General features: G+C 35.9%; 1 protein-coding gene across 3 annotated transcripts in view; it reads left to right on the top strand.

The window, feature by feature from the left end:
• SMAP1 (small ArfGAP 1) overlaps positions 1-20763 on the top strand; it is a 214598-nt gene that overhangs the window by 75640 nt on the left and 118195 nt on the right. For 2 of the 3 annotated variants that reach the window (XM_021000139.2, XM_021000140.2), the window contains exon 2: positions 3955-4088. In XM_021000139.2, the coding sequence (XP_020855798.1) occupies positions 3955-4088 (134 nt within the window). Of the gene's footprint in view, positions 1-3954; positions 4089-16085; positions 16206-20763 lie in introns of those variants that run through there. The other variant, XM_078155295.1, reaches the window with a different exon arrangement.

Genomic DNA, 20763 nt, shown 5'->3' with positions numbered 1-20763 from the left:
TGTCCGAACTCTTCACTATGTCTGGTCTATCTTAGGTAACCTTACGTTGACCTATGCAAGCCCCTCCTCCATGATAAGGCAGTGATCCAATCAGTGAGATTACAGGCTTGGAATGAAGGTCATAGAATCTAAAAGTTAAATAGAATTGTAGAAGTCTTCTCTTCCATCCCAGTGTAGGAGTTCATCCTGTGCCCCTTACAGAAATCTTTTATATTTATCTCTTATTTCACATATGCTTTCCCACAATTTCTAGTGTTGGATCATAACAGTTCCGATTTGAATTTCTGCACTAACCTCCTGATTTACCTCTTCATCTACCTTCCTTCTGCAGGTAAGGGTATGATTCCCTATGTGGACAAGAGGGAGAGAACAGAAGGAGAGAAGGGGAAAAAGGGAGGAAGGAAGGAGATGCCTTGCCCAACTGGAACTAGCCAGTTCGGTCCTCAGTGGGGCAGCTCCTCCTGCTCACAGATTGTTCATTCTCAAAGAGGACCATGACATCAGGAAGGTGACTTGAAAGTGAATTAGATTTAAGTAAGGCAGGGCATATCCTTACCTGCTGAAACCTCACAATATATCCTGGGATTTGTGAGGTAGATGTCTTTTTTAGGGACTATACTTTAAGCCCAAATCCCTGTGGCTGTCATTGATTGGCCAACAATAGGCCCTAGCCCAAGCTTCACTTGGTCATTGTTTGGGCTGTTTCTGTTTTTGCCAAAAACCCTGAGGGTCTTCACCCCTCCCAGATTGATTTTTTTTTTGGACTAGGTAGAAGAATCCATTCTTTGCCTTATTTCTTACCTAGCCTTAACCACTGAATGAGCATTGCCTCAGACAAAATGAGACCTGGGAAAGTCCTTAATTAAAAAAGGCCAAGTTGTCCCACCACAGCAGGAGCCGTCTCCAGTTGTCCTCATCTGTATCTTGCTACCGGACCCAGATGGTTCCTGAGGAGAGAGTGAGGCTGGTGACTTTGCATAGCCTTGCCTCACCTTAGATCCAGTTCACTTGCAAGTCATGACATCACCTTCCTGACGTCAAGGGCCTCTTCAAGAATGAAGGATAAACAATAGCAGCAGCAGGAGCAGCAAACAGCTCCTTCCTTTCAATCCATCATCCATACTAGTACCATCTTAATCTTCATGAGATGCTAAACTTTGCTTGCTCTCTCTGATGTCTCATTTCCCTGTAAAGATAAAATCCAAATAAGCTTTATGTGGCCCCAAACATGTGTATATTCTCTATTTAGTTAACTCTTGATCATCAGTTCAAAGTAGCATACAGAGTATCTAAACACTAATGTTGACATGTACTATGAAGTGCTTATTTTTTTCTTATAGGCATTCCACTTCCTAATTATGTTTTACTTAGGCTGTTTAAATTGATTTTCCCACTTTAAAGCATATACCTACTAATCTTAGGGGGAATTGGCCCAGAAATATGCTGTATAACAATCAAAATTTGCCAGGGATAATTCAGAATGGGTAATCAAGAATGAATAGTATGTTTGTAACCTCTTGAGCCTGCCTGATTCATTACTTTATTGCTAATATAATTTAACCATTTCTCTGTTGTTAGTAAAGAGAGGGGGAATGGATATAAGAGAAGTTCATGAGATAGACTAGAGAAGACATTAACTGATTAAATATGTGTAGTGAAGGAGAGTATGTAGTTGAAGGATACTCTGAGGTTACAAATTTGAATGACTAGAAGAATGGTAATGCTGTTACCAGAAATAGGGAGGTTTAGAAGAGGCTTGCATTTTTGGATGTAAGACAGTAGATTCTCTTTGGAAGTGATGAGTTTGAGCTGCCATGGAACATTCTGTTTTGAAGTGTACAATAGGCAGTTGGTGATGTGAGACCTAGCTCAGGAGAGAGGCCATGTTTTGGTTTGGAGATCTGGCAGTCATTACTGTAGAGATGGTAATTGAACCCATGGGAACTGATGAGAGAGAGACAGAGAGAAAACAGAACAGAAATTTGCGAGTGCATCCATAGTTAGGGACTGAGGCTTAGGTAGGGCTTTAGGAAGTAGCAGCCACTAGTAGGTATCTAAATAATATCCATTTGTCTCTTGATAAACAAAGCTACATCTTTCATTCAAGGATAGAGATTATTTCTCAGAATCTTGGCTCACGGAGTAGAAATGCTTCTTTGAACTCTAACCCAGCACCTCAATTTATCAGTGAGGAATTTTAAACCTGGCAAAGCTAAGTGACTTGTTTAATATCACACAGCTAGGTTGGTGACATAACTGATAATAGAGTTCAGGCTCTCGACTCTGAGTCTGGGCCTTTTTCCACTTTGCAACTTGTATTTTTTCCAGATAAATGAAATTTTTGTCCTCTGTAGTTAAGGAGCAATTTTATTTGAGGCAAATACGCTCTCAAAAATCTGTATTGACAATTAGAGGTATTGTGCTTCAAATAAAAATTTAAAGCATCAGTTTTTCTTATTAGGACAGAACTGTAGTATTTGTAAACAATTTTATTTCACTTACCCAGTCTTGAAATACCTCTTTACTGGCTTTTCAGATTTCAGCTAGGGCAGTGGATGGTGAACTGTTAGCTTAGATAGTTTAAGATGACTTTTTTTTTTTAAAGATGGAGTCCATTTATTAATGTCGTTTGCCAAAGTCTTCTTGTTCCTTATTAATAGTCTTTTTTTTTTTTAAGGCAATTGGGGTTAAGTGACTTTCCCAGGGTCACACAGCTAGTAAGTATCAAGTGTTTGGTCTGAGGCCAGATTTGAACTCAGGTCCTTCTGACTTCAGGGCCGGCGCTCTATCCACTGCACCACCTAGCTGCCCCTATTAATAGTCTTGTAAAAATTTTCCCCTACTTAACAGTATTTTTTTTTCCTAATTACATGTAAAGACAGTTTTCAGCATTCACTTTTATAAGATTTTGAGCTCCAAATTTTCTCCTCACTCCTTCCTCCTCTCCCCTTCCCTAGGATGGCAAAAAATCTGATACAGGCTATGCATGTACAATCATATTAAACATATTTCCATATTAGTCATGTTGTAAAAGAAGAATTAGAACAAAAGGGAAAAGCCATGAGAAAGAAGAAAACAAACAAACAAACAAAAAAAAAGAGAAAATAGTATGCTTTGATCTGCATTCAGATTCCGTAGTTCTTTCTCATCTTGAGTCTTTTGGAATTGTAACATGACACTAATTAAACTATTCATCTGGAAGGAGGGCTACACACAAGAGCACATTGCCTCGGCAAACACTTACCTTAAGGAAGTGAAGATAAAATAATAATTTTTTCCTTCAATTTTTTTTCCGTTTTTAAAGCTGCAAACTGACCAAATATCTTTTAAAAGCTTCGACTTTTAGGAAAAATCTAATACATTAAACACATTTTAAATCAATAGTGTTTTCTTTAAGAGCTTATATTAAGACTCATTTCTCAAAAAGTTGAGAGGAAATACTTTTCTAGAATAAGACTAATCAGATATTAGGAAATCAAGTTATAGTTGACCAACCATATGAAAGAAGAAGCTTTGTTGAATTTAGAAAATAAGTAGTTTAAATTTCAGTTAATATGAGACCCGTGATAGCAAAATGTTCTAAATGTTTACACCATTTATTAAGATTTCTTTTAGCACTGTATTACTGTATTTAATGAGAATTTTAGATCTCTTGTTAGGGGAAATGCCATGAGGTTTCTGGTTTAAATGAGATGCACGAAAAGTTTCACCCATGAATTGGTTTTAAGATGGTAGACAATTTTAGCTAATGTTGACAGGAAAAAAAAAATCAGAAAATCATTTAGATCTCTGAAAAAGAGTTTGTAATCTTTAGTATTAGCTAAAGCATTTTTCTTAACATGTTTAAAATATGTTTGTAATTTCTATTTACTTATACTAGAATTATATTGAAAATCAAACTTTATGAAATATAGAAATAATAAATCCCTTTTTTTCCCCCTTTTCCTCATTTAGGTCCACGATGGGCTTCCTGGAATATTGGCGTATTTATTTGCATTCGATGTGCTGGAATTCACAGAAATCTTGGTGTTCATATATCCAGGGTCAAGTCAGTCAACCTTGATCAGTGGACACCAGAACAAATACAGGTAAGATTTACTTATGATGAAATTTAATGTGGCTTATAAAGTATTGATTATAAAAATATTTGTGTAAAATATTTCTGAGACATATGTAGCACCTGAGAACTAACATTAAAAGGTATAACTGAAATATGTATCTATGTCATTTTGAAGGTATTTCTTCTTGACCTAAGATCTACATACATACATATAGGTAGTAGGATTTTTGATAATTTTTCTCTGTTATATTTTACTAAAGTTAGAAAAAAAGTGATAAAAATAATCAATTCACCTTCTTGGCTTTTTGTAAGAAATCTCTCTTAGGAGAAACATTGTAAGAGTATCCTATTTGTAAATCTCATAAGTAAAGAAATGCTGTTTTTGCACCTGATATTTTCCTTATCCCCCTTTTTTCTGAACAAGACAAAATGGTACGTCTCATTCAAGTTCATAATCAAAGATAATATCTATCTTTTTTAATTTGGTAAATACTGACTCTACTTAAAATTTTTGAGCCCGTCTCGATGGAAGGATGACTTGAGTCTTGTTGACTTAAGGATGAACATTTCCAATTTTAATAACCTTGGTATTATCTCCTTTATCATCTTTGCAAGAAAACATTTTGTTTTGTCTTTAAAAATGTAAACAGTTGAAATACTTCAGGTCAGTAAAGATTTATATTGTAGCATACCTGCTATGTGGATTACATTACTTGAAGGTACTACTTATCTGTTTTTAAAAGTTGGGGGAAAAGATTAAGAATCTATATAAGTTGGTTATTTCTGCTTGATTAGCATGGGCATAACTACAGAAAGACATTTTAAACCTGGGATAATACAAATGGCATGGTCAAATTATACACATTTTAATCTTGGATTTATCTTGAGGTACATGGAGATTTTGGGGGAAAGGTAGACTAATAACTTATTTGCTTTGTGTTCTTGTAAACTTCTTAACTCTCTGAAGTTTGTTTCTTTCATTTCACTGAAATAGCTTTTAAAGATCACTGGTAATCTCCTCATTTTCAAGGCCTGTGACCTTTCTCTCTATTTATTATTTCCCCGTATGTTCTTTCTTTATGTCTTTTGCTGTTTGTCCTTCTCTGGTCCTCAAAGTTCATTCCTTAGCCTTCTGTTTTTTACTTTGTGTTTCTACCTTGGAGACTTGTATTTTTGTCATGTGTTCTCATGAATTTAACTTTTGTGTATATGTTATTTCTAAATCTAAATCACTACCCTGAGATTCATTTCAGTCTTTACCTACCTCCTGGGCTTCTTCAGTTTTGTTTTACATTGATTTCATTGATCTTGAGATGACTGCAAAATCGTCTTGAGATGACTGCAAAATCGTCAAGTCATCATCTCACCAAACTGTCCTCCCCTACTTCTATGAGTATTTCCTAATTTTCAAAATCACTCTGTGTCAGAACTGTAGTAATTTGACTAAGACCTCTTCATTATCTTAGCCCTGTTAATATCCTTTAATCATCAAATCCTATCAGTTTTTCTTTTGTAATATTTCCATCTTACTGCTACTACCGTTATCTTGACCCTTAACATCTTGTGCTCCAGCTTTTTGCAGTAGCTTCCTAGGTGGCCTACTGGTTTCTGGTTTACTTCCATACCAGATTTGCCATTAGACTGTGAGCTCCTTAAGAGCAGAGGTTTGGTTTTTGTGTTTGTGTATTAGTGTATTTGTTGTTTGGTTTTTTTTTTGTTTTTTTGTATCCTCAAGTCCTTAGCATAGTGCCTGTCACATAGTAGCAAGGTAATAAATGCTTGTTGACTTAACCAGACTAGAATTCAGTTCAATTCAGTAAAAATCTATCAAGCACCTACTAGATGCCATAGGCACTGCTGCTAAGCTCTGAGGATACAAATAAGAAAAAGAAAGTCCCTGCCCTCAGAGAGCTTGCAATTTAATGGAAGAAGATAGCATACAAAAGGAAGCTAGGAAGCATTTGAGGGGTGGGGTTTTGAGAAGGACACCAGAGCATCAGATGATTCTTTAATCATGATATTTCTGCTTAGAAACTTTACATTGCTTCCTCATTTTATGTAAAGTCCAAACTCCTGAGCTTATAATTTAAAACCAGTCACGTTGTTTTCTTAATATACTTTTCCAACCTTATTTCCAACATGAACTCTTTACTTCACCGACTGGTCTATGCTAGGTCTTCTGCTCATGATCTTTTTTTATTATTCTCCTTTGGTGCTCTCTCAATGCCAAATAGATAATAACCTTCCAGGAATTCTGTTAGTCTGTCATCCATAACCCAGATGCTCTGAGGCTGCTCAAATTCCAGGTTGTCATTGGCTGTTTATTAGATTGAACATTTCAGTTGTGATACAGGGAAAGACAATTTCTAGATTCCTTTGTCTAGTACAGTATTCTATGATGCATATTCTCAGTCTATAGCATATGAGTATAAAGACATTTTTTTAAAAAGAGACTCATACCAGACCTTATACATCCAAATAAACCATCCCCTTTAAGGTAGCTGTCTTGGGAGAATTATGCACCTATTCCAGTGATTCTGCCATGGTACATCATCTTTTAAAATCACTGTGCTATGGTCACTCCTTCATTTCCCATAAGCTACATGTAAAGTTATTGACATTATATAGTCAAATGACCTGAAATGATGTTATTCAGCTGGATCACTCACTTTCCTCACTAGAAGTAGCTCTGAATTACTTTTATTGGTTATTTCCAAAATTCAGATCCTCTATAAAAGATGAAAGTGACCCTAACAGAAGATATTTAGAAACAGGTTCCAGAGGCAATTCCAAAAGAAGAGCTCTAGAAATTTTTGAGCGCTGACTCCTTAGGTGAAAATGAATTAGTTGGTCCTAATAATGAGAATTTTTTTGTTTAAAAGCATGTGATTTATTTTTTTCATTTGAAATTAGATGACTTAGTTGACGGAAATACTGTCATCTCTTTTAAAGAACCAGAAAGAAGCTGAAACTATTACTAAATTCATAGGCATAAATTAATATTAAAGTCAGTCATAGAATTTTGAGAATTATGAGGAACCTCAGAGGTCACCTAGTCTAAGCCTGTTAACTGAAGCATGCACAGTAGTGTTCTGTAATGAGTTAGAGAGCTGGTCTAAGAGCCAAGTGAGTCGAAGTCCCACATTTGACAAATATTGGCTGTGTCCCTGGCTAAGTCTCTTAACCTCTCTGTGCTTTGGATAACAAAATTGGACAGAAGATGTAGCCTGCATTGGTAGAGGAAGTTTCCACATGTAGGAATTCCATATATTGGTGAAATCACCGGCCTAGTCCCTAATCCATTCTTTTCTAAGACATCTTTAACACAGTTAATTGGCTCTCCCACTTTCTTGATTGTCTCAGCCATTTTAGTGTGCATGTCATGTTTCAGTTGGTATGCTGTAAAGCATGCTTTAACATGGTTAAGTGAACATGTAATTTCAATAATTTCCTGTTTTCTAGCTGCTAGACTGAAATGACATTGCAAAACTCTAACCAAATCAGCACGCATTTATTTGAAAACAAATGCTTTTGTATTTATTACCAAGAAATACACACACATATACAAATAAATAAATTTGTAACAGTTATTTATGGTGAGTCTAGTAGAAGACAACTGCATTTCTAGTTCTTAAATTTATAGTCTAGTTGCGGAGACAAGCTCTACATAAATGAACCAACTAGAGGTTAATATAAGACAGCATATAATTAAATGGTAGAAAGATAAGGAAAGATAGTCATGGGCTGATATTTTATGGAACAGGTGGCTCTATAATAGGGATGGTCAGGAAAGAAGAAGGACAAGACATGGAGATAAGGGTAAACATGACTCATGTGTTTAGGACAGTACAAAGTCCACCATGATCTGAGGGTTCTTGTTGAAGTGTAGTGAAAAAGAAATTTCGGTAAGTCCAGTTTATGACAGGACTGAGTTATTAAATGGATTAATTTGAACTTTATCTAATAGGCAGGGCTGGGGTTGTGATCTTCATTTTTTTAAAAAAATTGTTTGTCAAATACAAACATACATCTATTGGTGTAATATAGATCTCAAACTAGTACAGTTAGTAAGCTGTGTAACTTTAGTGTAAGTTAATATAACTTTCTACAAAGAAACAAGATAACTAGACATTTCAGAGAAGATAAAAGTTACTTGTAAAAAGAATTCTGAACCAACAAATCTAGGAGCCTACAGAGGGGGTACTAATAATATAGCATTGTTATTGAGGTAAAATAGAAAATGAAAAAAAAATTGAAAATACAGTTTTGCTTTGTTCTATTTCAGAGGCATCTTAAGTAAATCTCTTATACACAAGACAATTTCATTACATGATTATTTTGGTGCATCTATAAGTAAGAGTCTTTAGGCTTCAAGATGGACTTCAGTACGTGTTAACATTGCTAATTTTGCTTCTCTCTCAATGTTACATGCTGTCTTCATCATTTCTCATATTACCAAATATAGGGAAGGCAAAACATTGCATATTTTTAAAGAGGCACAATGAAAAAAATTTTGTTTTCAAATTTTATTTTCAAAAAGCATAATTAAGCTAGACAGATAATAGATTGTCAATAAACATGGATGCACATGTTTTTGTATTTAGGGTATAATGTCTCTGAGGATTGCATATACATTCATTCACAAACTTGTTTTTTTTCCCACCCTTCATTTTGGGTGTTTTTAGCAAAAGACCTTATTTACTTTTTTCTTTTTCTTTTTAGGCAGTTGGGGTTAAGTGACTTGCCCATGGTCACACAGCTAGTAAGTGTCAAGTGTTTGGTCTGAGGCCAGATTTGAACTCAGGTTCTCCTGACTTCAGGGCCAGTGTGTATTTATTTTTTAACAAACCTTTTCACCCTTTGCTTTATGGGCATAATTTACTTTTAGATGGGTTATAAAGCTTTACTCTATACTGAATATTTACCCAAATATTTAAATTAGTGTTTAAAAACAGAGCAAAGCAGAGGTTTTAGAGTTGGATGGAACATAAGAGATAATTTAATCCAACCTTCTCATTTTGCACATGAGGCTATTGAGACCCTGGAAATGTTTAAAGACTTGTGTAGAGGGGCAGCTAGGTGGCGCAGTGGATAGAGCACCGGCCCTGGGTTCAGGAGGACCTGAGTTCAAATGCGGCCTCAGACACATAACACTTAGTAGCTGTGTGACCCTGGGCAAGTCACTTAACACCATTGCCTAGCCAAAAAAACAGAAAAGAAAAGAAAAAAAAGACTTGTGTAGATAGTAGGCAGTGGAGCTAGGATTCAAACTTAGTTCTTTTGTTTCCACGTTCAGTGCTCAAAAACCTATATTGTCGTCACAATATAGTATACCCAAATCAAAAATTTAGATATTGGAAACAAGCATTTATTACGTGCTTACCATGTGCTAGGCACTCTGCTAAGTGCTAGGGATGTTAATACAAGCAAAAAAGAATAGTAGGCCTTGCCCTCAAGAAACTTACATTCTTATACGGGAAAAGAGCACACAAAAGGGAGCTGAAAAGTGGTTGAATTGTTCAGGGGCATGTATTTTTACATCTGGACAGTCAGAAGCAGGACTTGGGGTAGGGAGGGGGGAGTGATGGCAAGATAGCTTGGGGCCCTCCACAAAGATGGAGGCTAGGAAGAGCTTACCATTGGGAGCATGGTGGTAATCATTATGTGGAGATATCTCACAGTGAGTAGGCTCCAGGTGTAGTGCCAGGGCAAGGAGGCACCACATTCTGAGGGGAGTTCTAGGTTGAGACAGAAATAGAGGCAAGGTTTTAAAGTCTAGAAGCTCATGAGTAGTGCCAGGAAGGCAAAATATTGCATATTTTTAAAGAGACACAATATAGAAAATTTTGTACAATCTGTTTTCAAAAAGCATGATTAAATTCAGAATTAATTATCTGCAGTATTATCTTTTTCTTCTTGATGTTTTTCATCTCATTTTAAGTTTCTGGAGTGCTAGGTAGAATTACTTTTTTAGAGTTTTATTTTGCTATATACTTCTTCTCTATTGTCAGGGATTCCCTGTAATTCTTAAGTCACGTATGAAAAAAGGTTTCAAGATGTCTCTTAGTGGCAACTTTATATCAATATTATATCAAAATAAAAAAAAAACTCTAGAGTCTGGTTTCTCATTAAGCATATCCTGTGATCTGTAAACCAACCTTTCACTTCAGTCAGCAAATATTTGTTAATATCTGCTATGTGAAAACTACAGCGCTAGATTGTGGGGAATAAAGAGAAATATATGTATATTTCCTGTCCTTATAGAATTCAGAAGGGGAATAAAGTATATGTTAATATGATCACCAGAAACATTTTATTAATTGCCAAATTGGGAAATGTTAGTACCATCACCAGAAATGTATTTATTAATTTCAAAATGGAACATTGATTAGAAGCTAGCTGAGGAAATAGAGGCCATGGAAAGGAGGTTACATAGCTCTGTTCTTTACTGGGTAGCAGCTTGTTTTTAAGACATAGCATGATGTATTAATAAGAGCACTGGTCTAAGAGTACTGGTTTTTGTTATTTTAAGTCAGTTTGACTCTTTGAGTTTCAGTTTTCTCATCTTTAAGGTATTTGGACTGTATGATTTTTAAGTGCTTTAGTTCTCTCCATCAGAAACAAACATCAAGTGTCTGTTGTATGCAGACTACTCTAGTAACCTAATTTGGAAAAGTTTATTCCTGCCTAATGGAGCTTTTAGATTGTTAGGGAGATAAGCTTCAAACATAGATAACTATAATATACAATATTATATAAGTTTATTAGGTGTCAAAGTGCTGTGTGAGCTCCAAAGGAGAAGGTACTATGTGAAGTTGGTAGAAAAAAAAGAGATTAGTGGAGGAGGTAACATTTGAGTTGAGCTTTAAAGGTGAAAATGGGAAGGAAGACATTTCAGGCTTAGGGACCAGTGTGAGCATAGGCTCAGAAATGGGCAAGGGCATGGTACTTTTGGGTTGGGGCTGGGGGGAGGAGAGGGTAGAATACTCAAGATCTCCTGGAGTATAATGTATATTGAGGAGAGTAGTATGAGACAAGGCTGGAATGATAGGGTGGTTCAGGTCTGAAGTAGGACTTTTAATGCCAGGGAAAGTGGTGTCTTTTTCCTCAGTTCTTCAAGCTTTTACTAGCTCTCTTTTGCCTCCCAAGTAGTGAAATGACCAGATTAATTTAACAGCAGGGTTTTGGTTTTTATTTTTATTTTTTTGATGATGGTGGTGGTTGTAGAGCATATGAAAAGGAGAAAATGGATATGTGATACAGTTGTCTAGGTGATAATGAAGGCCTATATACAAGGGTAGTGTAAGGTAGGAGGGAGTGGATGTCAAAGATGTCAAAGAGGTAGAATCCATAGGATCTGATGGTGATGGATTTGGAAATGAGAGGTCAGGAGAAAGGAAAAGCCACAGAAGATCTTGAAGTTTTGTACATGGGAGACCAGGTGAATTGTGGAGCTATAGAAAAGTAACTGGCAAAAGGCAGACCAGGTTTAAAGTGTAGGAAATTATAAATTCAGTTTTAGACATGTTAAGTGTCAAGTGATGGTAGAATATCTAAGTAAAAATGTTTTGAGCTGCAAAATAGGGATCTGAATCTTGGGGGACAAACTGCAGATAGAGATTTTGGAATTATCCACATGGAGGTGGTAGTTGATACCATGGGGGGTAAATGAGATTTCTGAAGTAGAGAATTGTAGAGGAATAAGAGACAGACTTTTGGGGAAATATCTACCTTTAACAGATTGGAATGAGGATGAAGAACCATCAAAAGGAAAGACCAGTTGTAAACAATGGACCAGAACCAGGAGAGCTCAGGGATTTTGAAGTCCAGAGAGGAAAGAATATCCAGTAAGAAAGGGATAATCAGCATGTCCAAACGTTAATGTTAGTCAAGGAAGATGTGGTCTGAAAAAAAGATAATTGAATTTGGTGACTGGAAGGTAATTGACTTTGGAAGAAGAGTTTTAGTGAGCTGTGTCTGGGCCAAATTCATATTGCAAGAGTTGAAGGTGGCCCTTCTCTTTGTCAAGGTGAACCCCTCTATATATGTCCAGGCAAAGTGGTGTATTTTTCCTCAGTTCTTCAAGCTTTTACTAGCTCTCTTTTGCCTCCCAAGTAGTGAAATGACCAGATTAATTTAACAGCAGGGTTTTGGTTTTTATTTTTACTGTAAAGTTACCAATAATTTCTTAATGGTCAAATCTGATGACATTTTCTCAATCCTTCTCCTTCTTGGCTTCTCTGGAGCCTTTGACACTGTCATTTAACCTCATCTCCTTATTATTCTCTTCTTTAGGTTTTTATGACACCGCCCTTTGATTTTTCTCCTATCTTCTCCCCCCCCACCCCCCCTCATTCTGGTCTCCTTTGTTGGATCATACACCTACTGACTGTGAATGTTTCCCAAGGCTCTGTTCTTGGTCTCATCTCTCTCTATACGATTTTGCTTGCTGAACTTACCAACTGCCATGGATTCAATTATCATCTCTGTGAGGATGATTCTTAGATTGATTTATTCAGAGCTAATCTTGTTCCTGATCTCCAGGCTCACACCTCCACTTGTCTATCAGACATATTGAGAAGATCTTGTGGACATCTTAAGCCCAATGTGTCTAAAACTGAACTCATCATCTTTTACCCTCCCTCCTCCACTGTCAACTTTCTCTTATTCCTAACTTTTTTATTACTTCAGGGGCACCACCATCCTCACAATTACCCAAGATTGCAAACCAGGTATCATCTCAGCTCCTAATTCTCTCTCGTTGTCTCCCCAGCCCCCAGCCACATCCAATTAGTTATCAAGTCCTTTAGTGTGTACCTTCATGACGTTTTTAGTATATTCTGTCCTCTTACACTGCCACCATCTTGATGTAGGCACTCATTGCCTCACTCTTGGACTATTGCAGTAGTCCTCTGGTTGGTCTGCCAGTTTCAGGTCTCTCTTCACTCTAGACCATCTTCCACTTAGCCCAAGTCTGATATGTTACTGCACTATTTAGTTAGTTTTAGTAGTTTTCTCCAAGATGAAGTAGAAAACTGTTTTTGAAAGCCCTTCATCATTTGGCTTCATCCTGCTTTTCTAGTCTTCTTATACCTCCTTGCTTTTCCTTGAACACATATACCCATCATTCTGATTCCCAACTGGGCATTTTCCCTGGCTGTTGCTCTTGCCTAGAACTCTTCTCATCTCCATTCCCTGGCTTTCATGGCATCCTTCAAGTCTCAGCTAAAGGCCTACCTTCTGCAAGAAGCCTTTCTGAGTCTTCATTTAGTATCTTCCCTTTGAGACCATCCCTGATTTATCTTGTATATGTTCTATTTATACATGGTTGTTTGCATATGAAGGAGGGTCTGGTTTTTTGCCCTTTAAAATATTATCTGTATCTATATATAATATATTTTTATATTCCCAGCTGGCACTTAGCAAATAGTAGGTGTTATAGTAGAGTGACTGACTAATACTTGTTCACTTGAGTTAAGGAGGCTGAGTAGTAAGGAAGTTTTGGCATTATACATAGATAGCTTTTCTAAGAAGTTTAGCAGTGAAAGGAAAGAGAGAGAGATGGAGAATTAGTTGATTCTGATGAAAAAGTCTAAGAAGGGCAAGCCTTTCTTTTTTAAAGGATTGTAAAGATATAGTGTGTTTTCTAGGCAGGTAGAAAAAGCCATGGAAGCAGAAAAGATGGAAGATGCCAGAGGAGAGGAGATGACCAATGTAAAAAGATCAGGAAGAGAAAGGAAGTAATAGGATCAAAGGTGTAGATAGAGGGATTAACTTTAGGAGTCTGTTGTTTAGTCATTTTTAGTCGTGTCTGACCCTTCAGGATCCCTTTTGGGGTTTTCTTGGCAAAAATACTGGAGTGGTGTGCCATTTCCTTCTCCAGCTCATTTGACAGATGAAGAAACTGAGGCAAGCAGTGACTTGCCCAGGATCACACAGCTAGGAAGTTCCTGGGCCCAGATTTGAGCTTGGGTATTTCTGATCCCAGACCTAGCTGCCCTGTCTTTAAGAACAGGAATACCTTTTCTGTGATCCAGAGGGAAAGAAGGGAAAGAAATTTCAGGGTAGCCATATGATCTTATTTAGAAGGACTGGGTACAATTTGTAATTAAAAGAAAAATCTATCTATGTAAGTCTTTGATATGGTAGAAAGGGAATTCATCTGAGAATCTGGAAGACCTAGGCTTAAGTGTCAACTCTGACAATGCTTGCTTTAGAAATGTGGGCAATGTCACTTAAAAAATTGCTCGAGGAACTGAGCAATTAAGTGTATAAGTTAGGGAACAACTGTTGATCTGCATTATTAGACTTTCTTTCTGGGAGTTCCTTATACCAACAAAACCACAAGTTTGGACCCAAAACATCCCAACAAAGCATATTTAATAACTTAGTATGATAGTAAATATTCTGAAAATACTTAGAATCAGGGTATTTTTTTCCCCCTTTAAGACTTTCTAGGAGCAGCTAGGTGGCACAGTGGATAGAAGCACCAGCCCTGGAGTCAGGAGGACTTGAGTTCAAATGTGACCTCAAGACACTAGCTGTGTGATCCTGGGCAAGTCACTTAACCCTGATTGCCTCCCCAGGAGAAAAAAAAAAGGCTTTTAAAAAACATACTACTTTGTTCTAGGCCTGTCAACTTCTGTATTGTACTACAGCTATATGGATTTTTATAGTTCCAATGATTATGTTATAGTAAAACCTTTATTAAAAATGCCTTAACAATAATTGGAATTCCTTTTTTGCTCTGTTTAGAAATGGGTTGCTATCTTGTCATTTTCTTCTTTGTCTTAAAAACCCCCCCTTTTTTTTTTTAAAAACAAAAACCTTCAGTATGTATTCATGGTTCCATTCACACTTACCCCAATTTAATGTTCACAGTAATGATCCTTTCAAGAAAGGTAGGGTTAGAAGTTTCAACACTAAACATTTAAATAAAAAGATTGTTATGGGGCAGCTAGGTGGCGCAGTAGATAGAGCACCAGTCCTGAAGTTAGGAGGAAATGAGTTCAAATTCGTCCTCAGACCAAACATTTGACACTAGCTGTGTGAACCTGGGTAAGTCACTTAACCCCAATTGCCAAACAAGGGAAAAAAAAGGTTGTTACCCAGAACATGTTAACTTATTGAGACTAGAGAAGGTTTCATTTTTCTTTGTATCTCTAGCATATAGCACAGTGCCTTGCACAAAGTAGCTGCTTAGAAAATTTTTAAAATTTATTGAATTCTGGTTAATCAGACTTTTTCCATTAAATTAAAGAATGAATAATTCATACTTATTTCTCTTTAAAACAGTATAATGAAAAGCTAATCTCCAGAATAAGTACTTGATTTATTTATTCTGTTACTAATTTTTTCTCATTATGCTTGTCTCATTATAGTGTTCTCAGGGCTACATAAACTACCTCATTGGACTGTTTTTATAGAATTTCATCTAACTTCCTATAGATGGCTTCTAGGATGAACTCACCGAATACTCTCTAGAGATCAAATAATGACCTATAAGTTTCTAGTGTTTATGTTTTCTCATTTATTATGTAGTTTGTTTATCACTGAATGTCATTTAAATACTATTTGATATGGAAACGTGATCAGTAAGTAGAGATGACAACAATGTTACTTAGCTGAGTTCAGTTAGTTATGTGAAACTTTTCAGCTCTTAGAAAATCACAACTTATAGTTGTGTTTAGTTAATTGCCAATCAGGAAGAATATGTTCTCTGAAAGTTACTTACTTCTAACCAGTAGCCATTAGTAAATATGTTGATACATGCCATTCAGTTATGTTTAAAAACTCTGAGCAGCTAAAAAGACTAGTAGTTAATTCCACAGCACCGTTATTTAATTATGCAATGTGAGCTGGGTGTGTGGTTATATTATTGACTTTCCTTCCCTGTCTCCATTGAGAAAAAAAAAATCCCCACCCCCTGAAAATTTTTTTTTTTGTGAAACCTAAGGGAATGGACTCTGTAACTAATATTTCCTAAGAGTTCCTGAGACCAAAAATGGTGGCCCTTCTCTTCCAGCAGCTGGAATCCAAAAGATCTTGAAACCTGTCCTGAAAGCTTGCTCCTATGCAAGAAATCCTGATGGCTTTTGAGAGGAAGATAGAGAACTATTCTGGAAAAGTTCAAGTGGTAGTAGAGGTGAGTTACTGACTTGGAGAATGTGTTTAGGGACTATAAAAATTCATTTTCTGTTTTTAATGAAAGATTTTAGAAAATTATTATGCAGTTAAGGCAATTCAAAATTTCAGTCTACATGTAGTAGAGAGACCCTAACAAGTATATAATGGTAGATGTAGGCATTGTGCCTTTATGTTCTTCCTCCCACTTGAACCCTTGTGCCTAATCTTTGTAAATGAATGCTATATTTGTTTTTAGTTTACTTTGAATATTATGTAAAATGTTAATAAAATGTATTTTCTTTAAAAGTTTGTGCCTTGAGTTTTGTTTTGAACAACAATTTGGACAACAAATTCTTTGTTTTGTTAAAATGGAAAGTGCAGGAAGGAGGTAAACATACTGAGTTGTTTCATAAATATTACAGTTGATCTCTTCGAAATACCAGTAATTGCATATTGAGAATTTGAAAGGATATGAAGACTAAGGATAATTTAAAAGTTTATTAATGAGACAATAAGAAATCTTATGACCTAGAGGTAACTGTATTTGCATGGGCATATATGTGCTGTAAGACAGCGTAACTTGGATGATAAAATGTTGGACCTGCCGTCAGGAAGACCTAGGTTCAAATCTTGCCTTTGATACTGACTAGATATATAACCATGGATAAATCACTTACTCTTTCTGACATTCAGGTTCCTCATTTGTTAAATAATGATAGTAATACCTGCAATTATTGCCTCACAGGGTTGTGAGGCTCAATTAAATGTCTGTAAAGTGTTTTGCAAACTTTAGAACGCTATATTCATTTATTTATTATTATGGATATATGTTGAAGGTAGGAGTTCAGTTTTGAACACACATATCTCTTACATTCTTTTCTCAAACTAAAATATAGGCATTTAAAATCTTATTAAACAATTGAAGTAAATGCTTACATCTTTTGGCAACTGGTACTTAAAGGCCATTATTATATGATAAATGCTGAGGAATCTGGCTCAACAAAAATTTTTGCAGCCTTTCCCTCACCCTCAAAGCAGCTAAAACCCAGTTCCTTCCTCCTAGCCAGAAATACTGCAACTTCTGCTCCTGTACTTATGGAATCATGGGTCTAGAGCTGGAAGGAACCTTAAGTGTCATCTAATTTAAATTTTTCAGAGGAGGAAATAGACCCAAATACTGTTAATCAACTTGCCCAATAACACATAAACAGTAGGAGTCAAAGCTAAGATGCAGACACAGGTTCTCTGCTTCCAGATTTGCCACTTTTTTCACAGACTACTTGTTTTCATAAAAAAGGGCTTAACCCATTGTGTGGTACGTAGTAGTGCTTAATCAATGCTTGTTGACTGACATGGAGCAATGTCATGGAGTTCCTGTCTTGACTCTGAAGAAAGAATTTCCCAAATCCTTTTCATGAAAGAATTCTTCTCAAGAATTTGCTAAGATAACAGTCTCAGAATGTTATGCTGAATATATAAAGAAGCCTAGAAAGGGGACAGGTATCAACATGTAGAGGGAAAGAGAACATAACACAGAAAACAAGGTTTAGGAACAAAAACCAAACTTTTGCTCCAGGCAAAAGGAAGCTTTCTAGTTAGTGGTGTATTTCATGGTGTACTTCATGTATTTCATAAATGTACATAATCCATAAAGATCTTTTTCTTAAACATTATTAATTTCACATAAAGGAGCTTGTCCCCAGTATTCATTTGTTAAGGTATATATAGAGTAGATGTTTAAATTTACTTCTGTAAGTTTGACATGTGCTTATTAGAAGGCATAGACTTTTGAGTTTATTTTTAATAAATTAAACTTGAGCAATAGTTAAACTCACTTGCTACATTTCCTGTATTCCAAATGACATCTTTTATCATGATGTGATCACTTGCCTATTGTTTTTCTTTTTCTCTTTAATTCCCTCCCATTTTTATTATCTTGTTTCAAGACCATTTCATTTCTGTTATTCTTCCTTGCCTGTTATTACCATGCTTATACTTAAGATTTTTGTTTCACTGAAAAAAATTTTATCTGTTACTGTGTTATCCCCAGCTACAGAAACTAACCCAGTGAAGCAATGACTTGCTCTTTTGCTTATTTGAAATTAATATTGCTTCTTATGCTGCTAATTCCTTTTGTCTTCGTTTTTTTTGCTGTCTTTTTTCCTGCTTTTCTGAGTTTCCGTCACGTTTATTCTTTATCCCTTTTTAAAGAACGTCTTTAAAAATACATTTATTCAGCTGATTAAAAATTTTTTTATGCATTTCAACTCAGTACTTTGAAGATACTAGGACTCCAGTAAGAAAGCAAACAAATTATATTTTCAAGTGATGAAACTGTTAAGATTCTTCAGACTCACTGTAAAACATGAAGGTTTCCGAACTGTTTTTCAGGTTATAGGAACTTGGAGTTATTAGCTCTGAGAATGGAATTAGAAGACATTTTTAAACTAGAAATATTTAAAAACATACTATCTTGATCTGTGTTAGCATCATACTATAGGAGGTTATATGAAATTCTGGTTTTATATAATTTCCTTAGTAAAGGAATTTTTCCTTCCCTTCCCTACCCCCATTTCTTTTTGGGTGGGATGGAGATGTCTGTCAAGGAACAGATGGTTTGGGATCTCATTACATTGTCTTTCTCAAAAGTCATCCCTCTTTCAGACTTTCATATTTCTGTCAAGGATACCACAATCCTTCTAGTTAGCCATGTTCAAAATCTTAGTGTCATCTTTGTCATTGCAACATAGCCAATAAATTGCCTAATCTTTCCATTTCTACCTCCTACAACATTTCTTTCCTGTCTTCTTTTCTCTACTTACAGAATCACCATCGTAGTTGAGGCCCTTATTGTTTCTCTCATATACTACTGTAGCAGCCTCCTAATAGAGTCTCCCTACTTCCTTTCACTTCTCTCTCCAGTCCATTCTTCAAATACCTGCCAAAAAGTGATTTTTCTAAGGTTGATATGATCATGTCATTTTTTTCTACTCCCTCTCTGGCTCCCTGTTGACTCTGGGATCAAATATAAATGGTATCTTTTCCAGCCCTTTACAACTTGGTTCAAACCTACCTTTTCAAAGTTTTCTTATACATCATTCCCTTTCCTCCACTCTACTGTCAAGCCAAACTAGCTCACTTTGCTGATCTTTACATCCACACAGAAGCATAAATAAAATACAGACATGAATAGGAAGTTAAAGTATGATTGAATCTGTAAGTAGAGTTGCAAAAGAATAGAGAATGAATTTGAGGAAGAAAATTTTTGCTCAGTTGAACTCAGAAAACTTATTTTTTATGTTCAAATTTTGTATTGTGAATATCTATACAGATAAACAGCTACTGAAAAGCTGTTGTTCATTGTTATGACCTATTATTGGTTTGTTGTATTATGTATCTTTTGTTAAAAAGATTTAAAAAATATTCACATTGGCTATCTCCATTGATCAAATTAACTGAACAATTATTAAACACTGTTATTTACAAGGTTAGCCTATCTCTCAGATATAGGTAGGGATTTTTTGAAACTAATGAAACATATTTAATCATATAACTTTTTCAAAAAAGGTTATTAGTAACAATATATTTAGTGAAGGCAAAAGGTTTTTTGTAATATTAAGAAATTAAAAATTAAAACATTATTTCGTCTTTATCTTATCCTTTAAAATTTTTGTCTGTTTTATAATGTACATGATTTATTAGAGTAATACCTGTACATAATTAATAAATATATAGTATATGTGCTCAAAATTTTTTCTGATATAAGTGAGCAGTTGAATTTAGAAACCACACTTTAATGTAGCTCAGGCATCTCCAGTTTCTAGACATCCATCTGATTAGAGCTGCTCAGGTTCTCTAGGAATGGGAGGGTTCTGCTGAGGTAGGTCTTAACTGGTTCTTTAGGGGTGGGGAACCAGTCACACTAAGAAATTGGAGGTTTCTAGCCTAGAACCTTCCACTCAGAAAGTGGAGGTATGGGACATTCTAGAAAATAGCAGGGCGAAAGGGAGAGAGATTCCTAGCTAGGAGAAAGAGACATGACTAAGGAATAGATGGCTTTGTTGGCTGTTGGTGAACTTGGAAGAAAAGCCAGCTGTTTTTCTGGACTAGTAAAGTTAATCACTTAAGTTAATCACAAAATATGTTTAGGTTCTCTCAGTGTACTTCATAATTGGATTATTCAGCACTATGGGCTCCACGTCAGAGGAAGAAGAAATTGTGCCTCCCCACCTCCCCAAACTCCTTCAAATTGCTAGGAACCTCAGAGGTCATCAGTCTAATCTATACCAGTTAGGATTCCCCTCTACAACCACAGCAAGTAGTCATCCTACCTCTGCTGGATGGCTACCATTTGACTGGGCACTTATTATCTCTCAAGTCAGCTTCTGTACTTTTAGATAGCTCCAATTTTTGTTTTTTTTTTCTTTTTGATTAGGCAATCGAGGTTAAGTGACTTGCCCAGGGTCATACAGCTAGTAAGTGTCAAGTGTCTGAGGTCGGATTTGAACTCAGGTTCTCCTGACTCTTAAGGCCAGGGCTCTATTCACTGCATCATCTAGCTGCCCCTGATAGCTCCA

The sequence above is a fragment of the Phascolarctos cinereus genome, unplaced genomic scaffold (assembly GCF_003287225.1).
Source record: "Phascolarctos cinereus isolate Bilbo 61053 unplaced genomic scaffold, phaCin_HiC Scaffold_5;HRSCAF=322, whole genome shotgun sequence".
NCBI lineage: Eukaryota > Metazoa > Chordata > Mammalia > Diprotodontia > Phascolarctidae > Phascolarctos > Phascolarctos cinereus.
The sequence above is the reverse complement of the archived record's forward strand: the minus strand, read 5'-3'. Positions and strand labels throughout refer to the sequence as shown.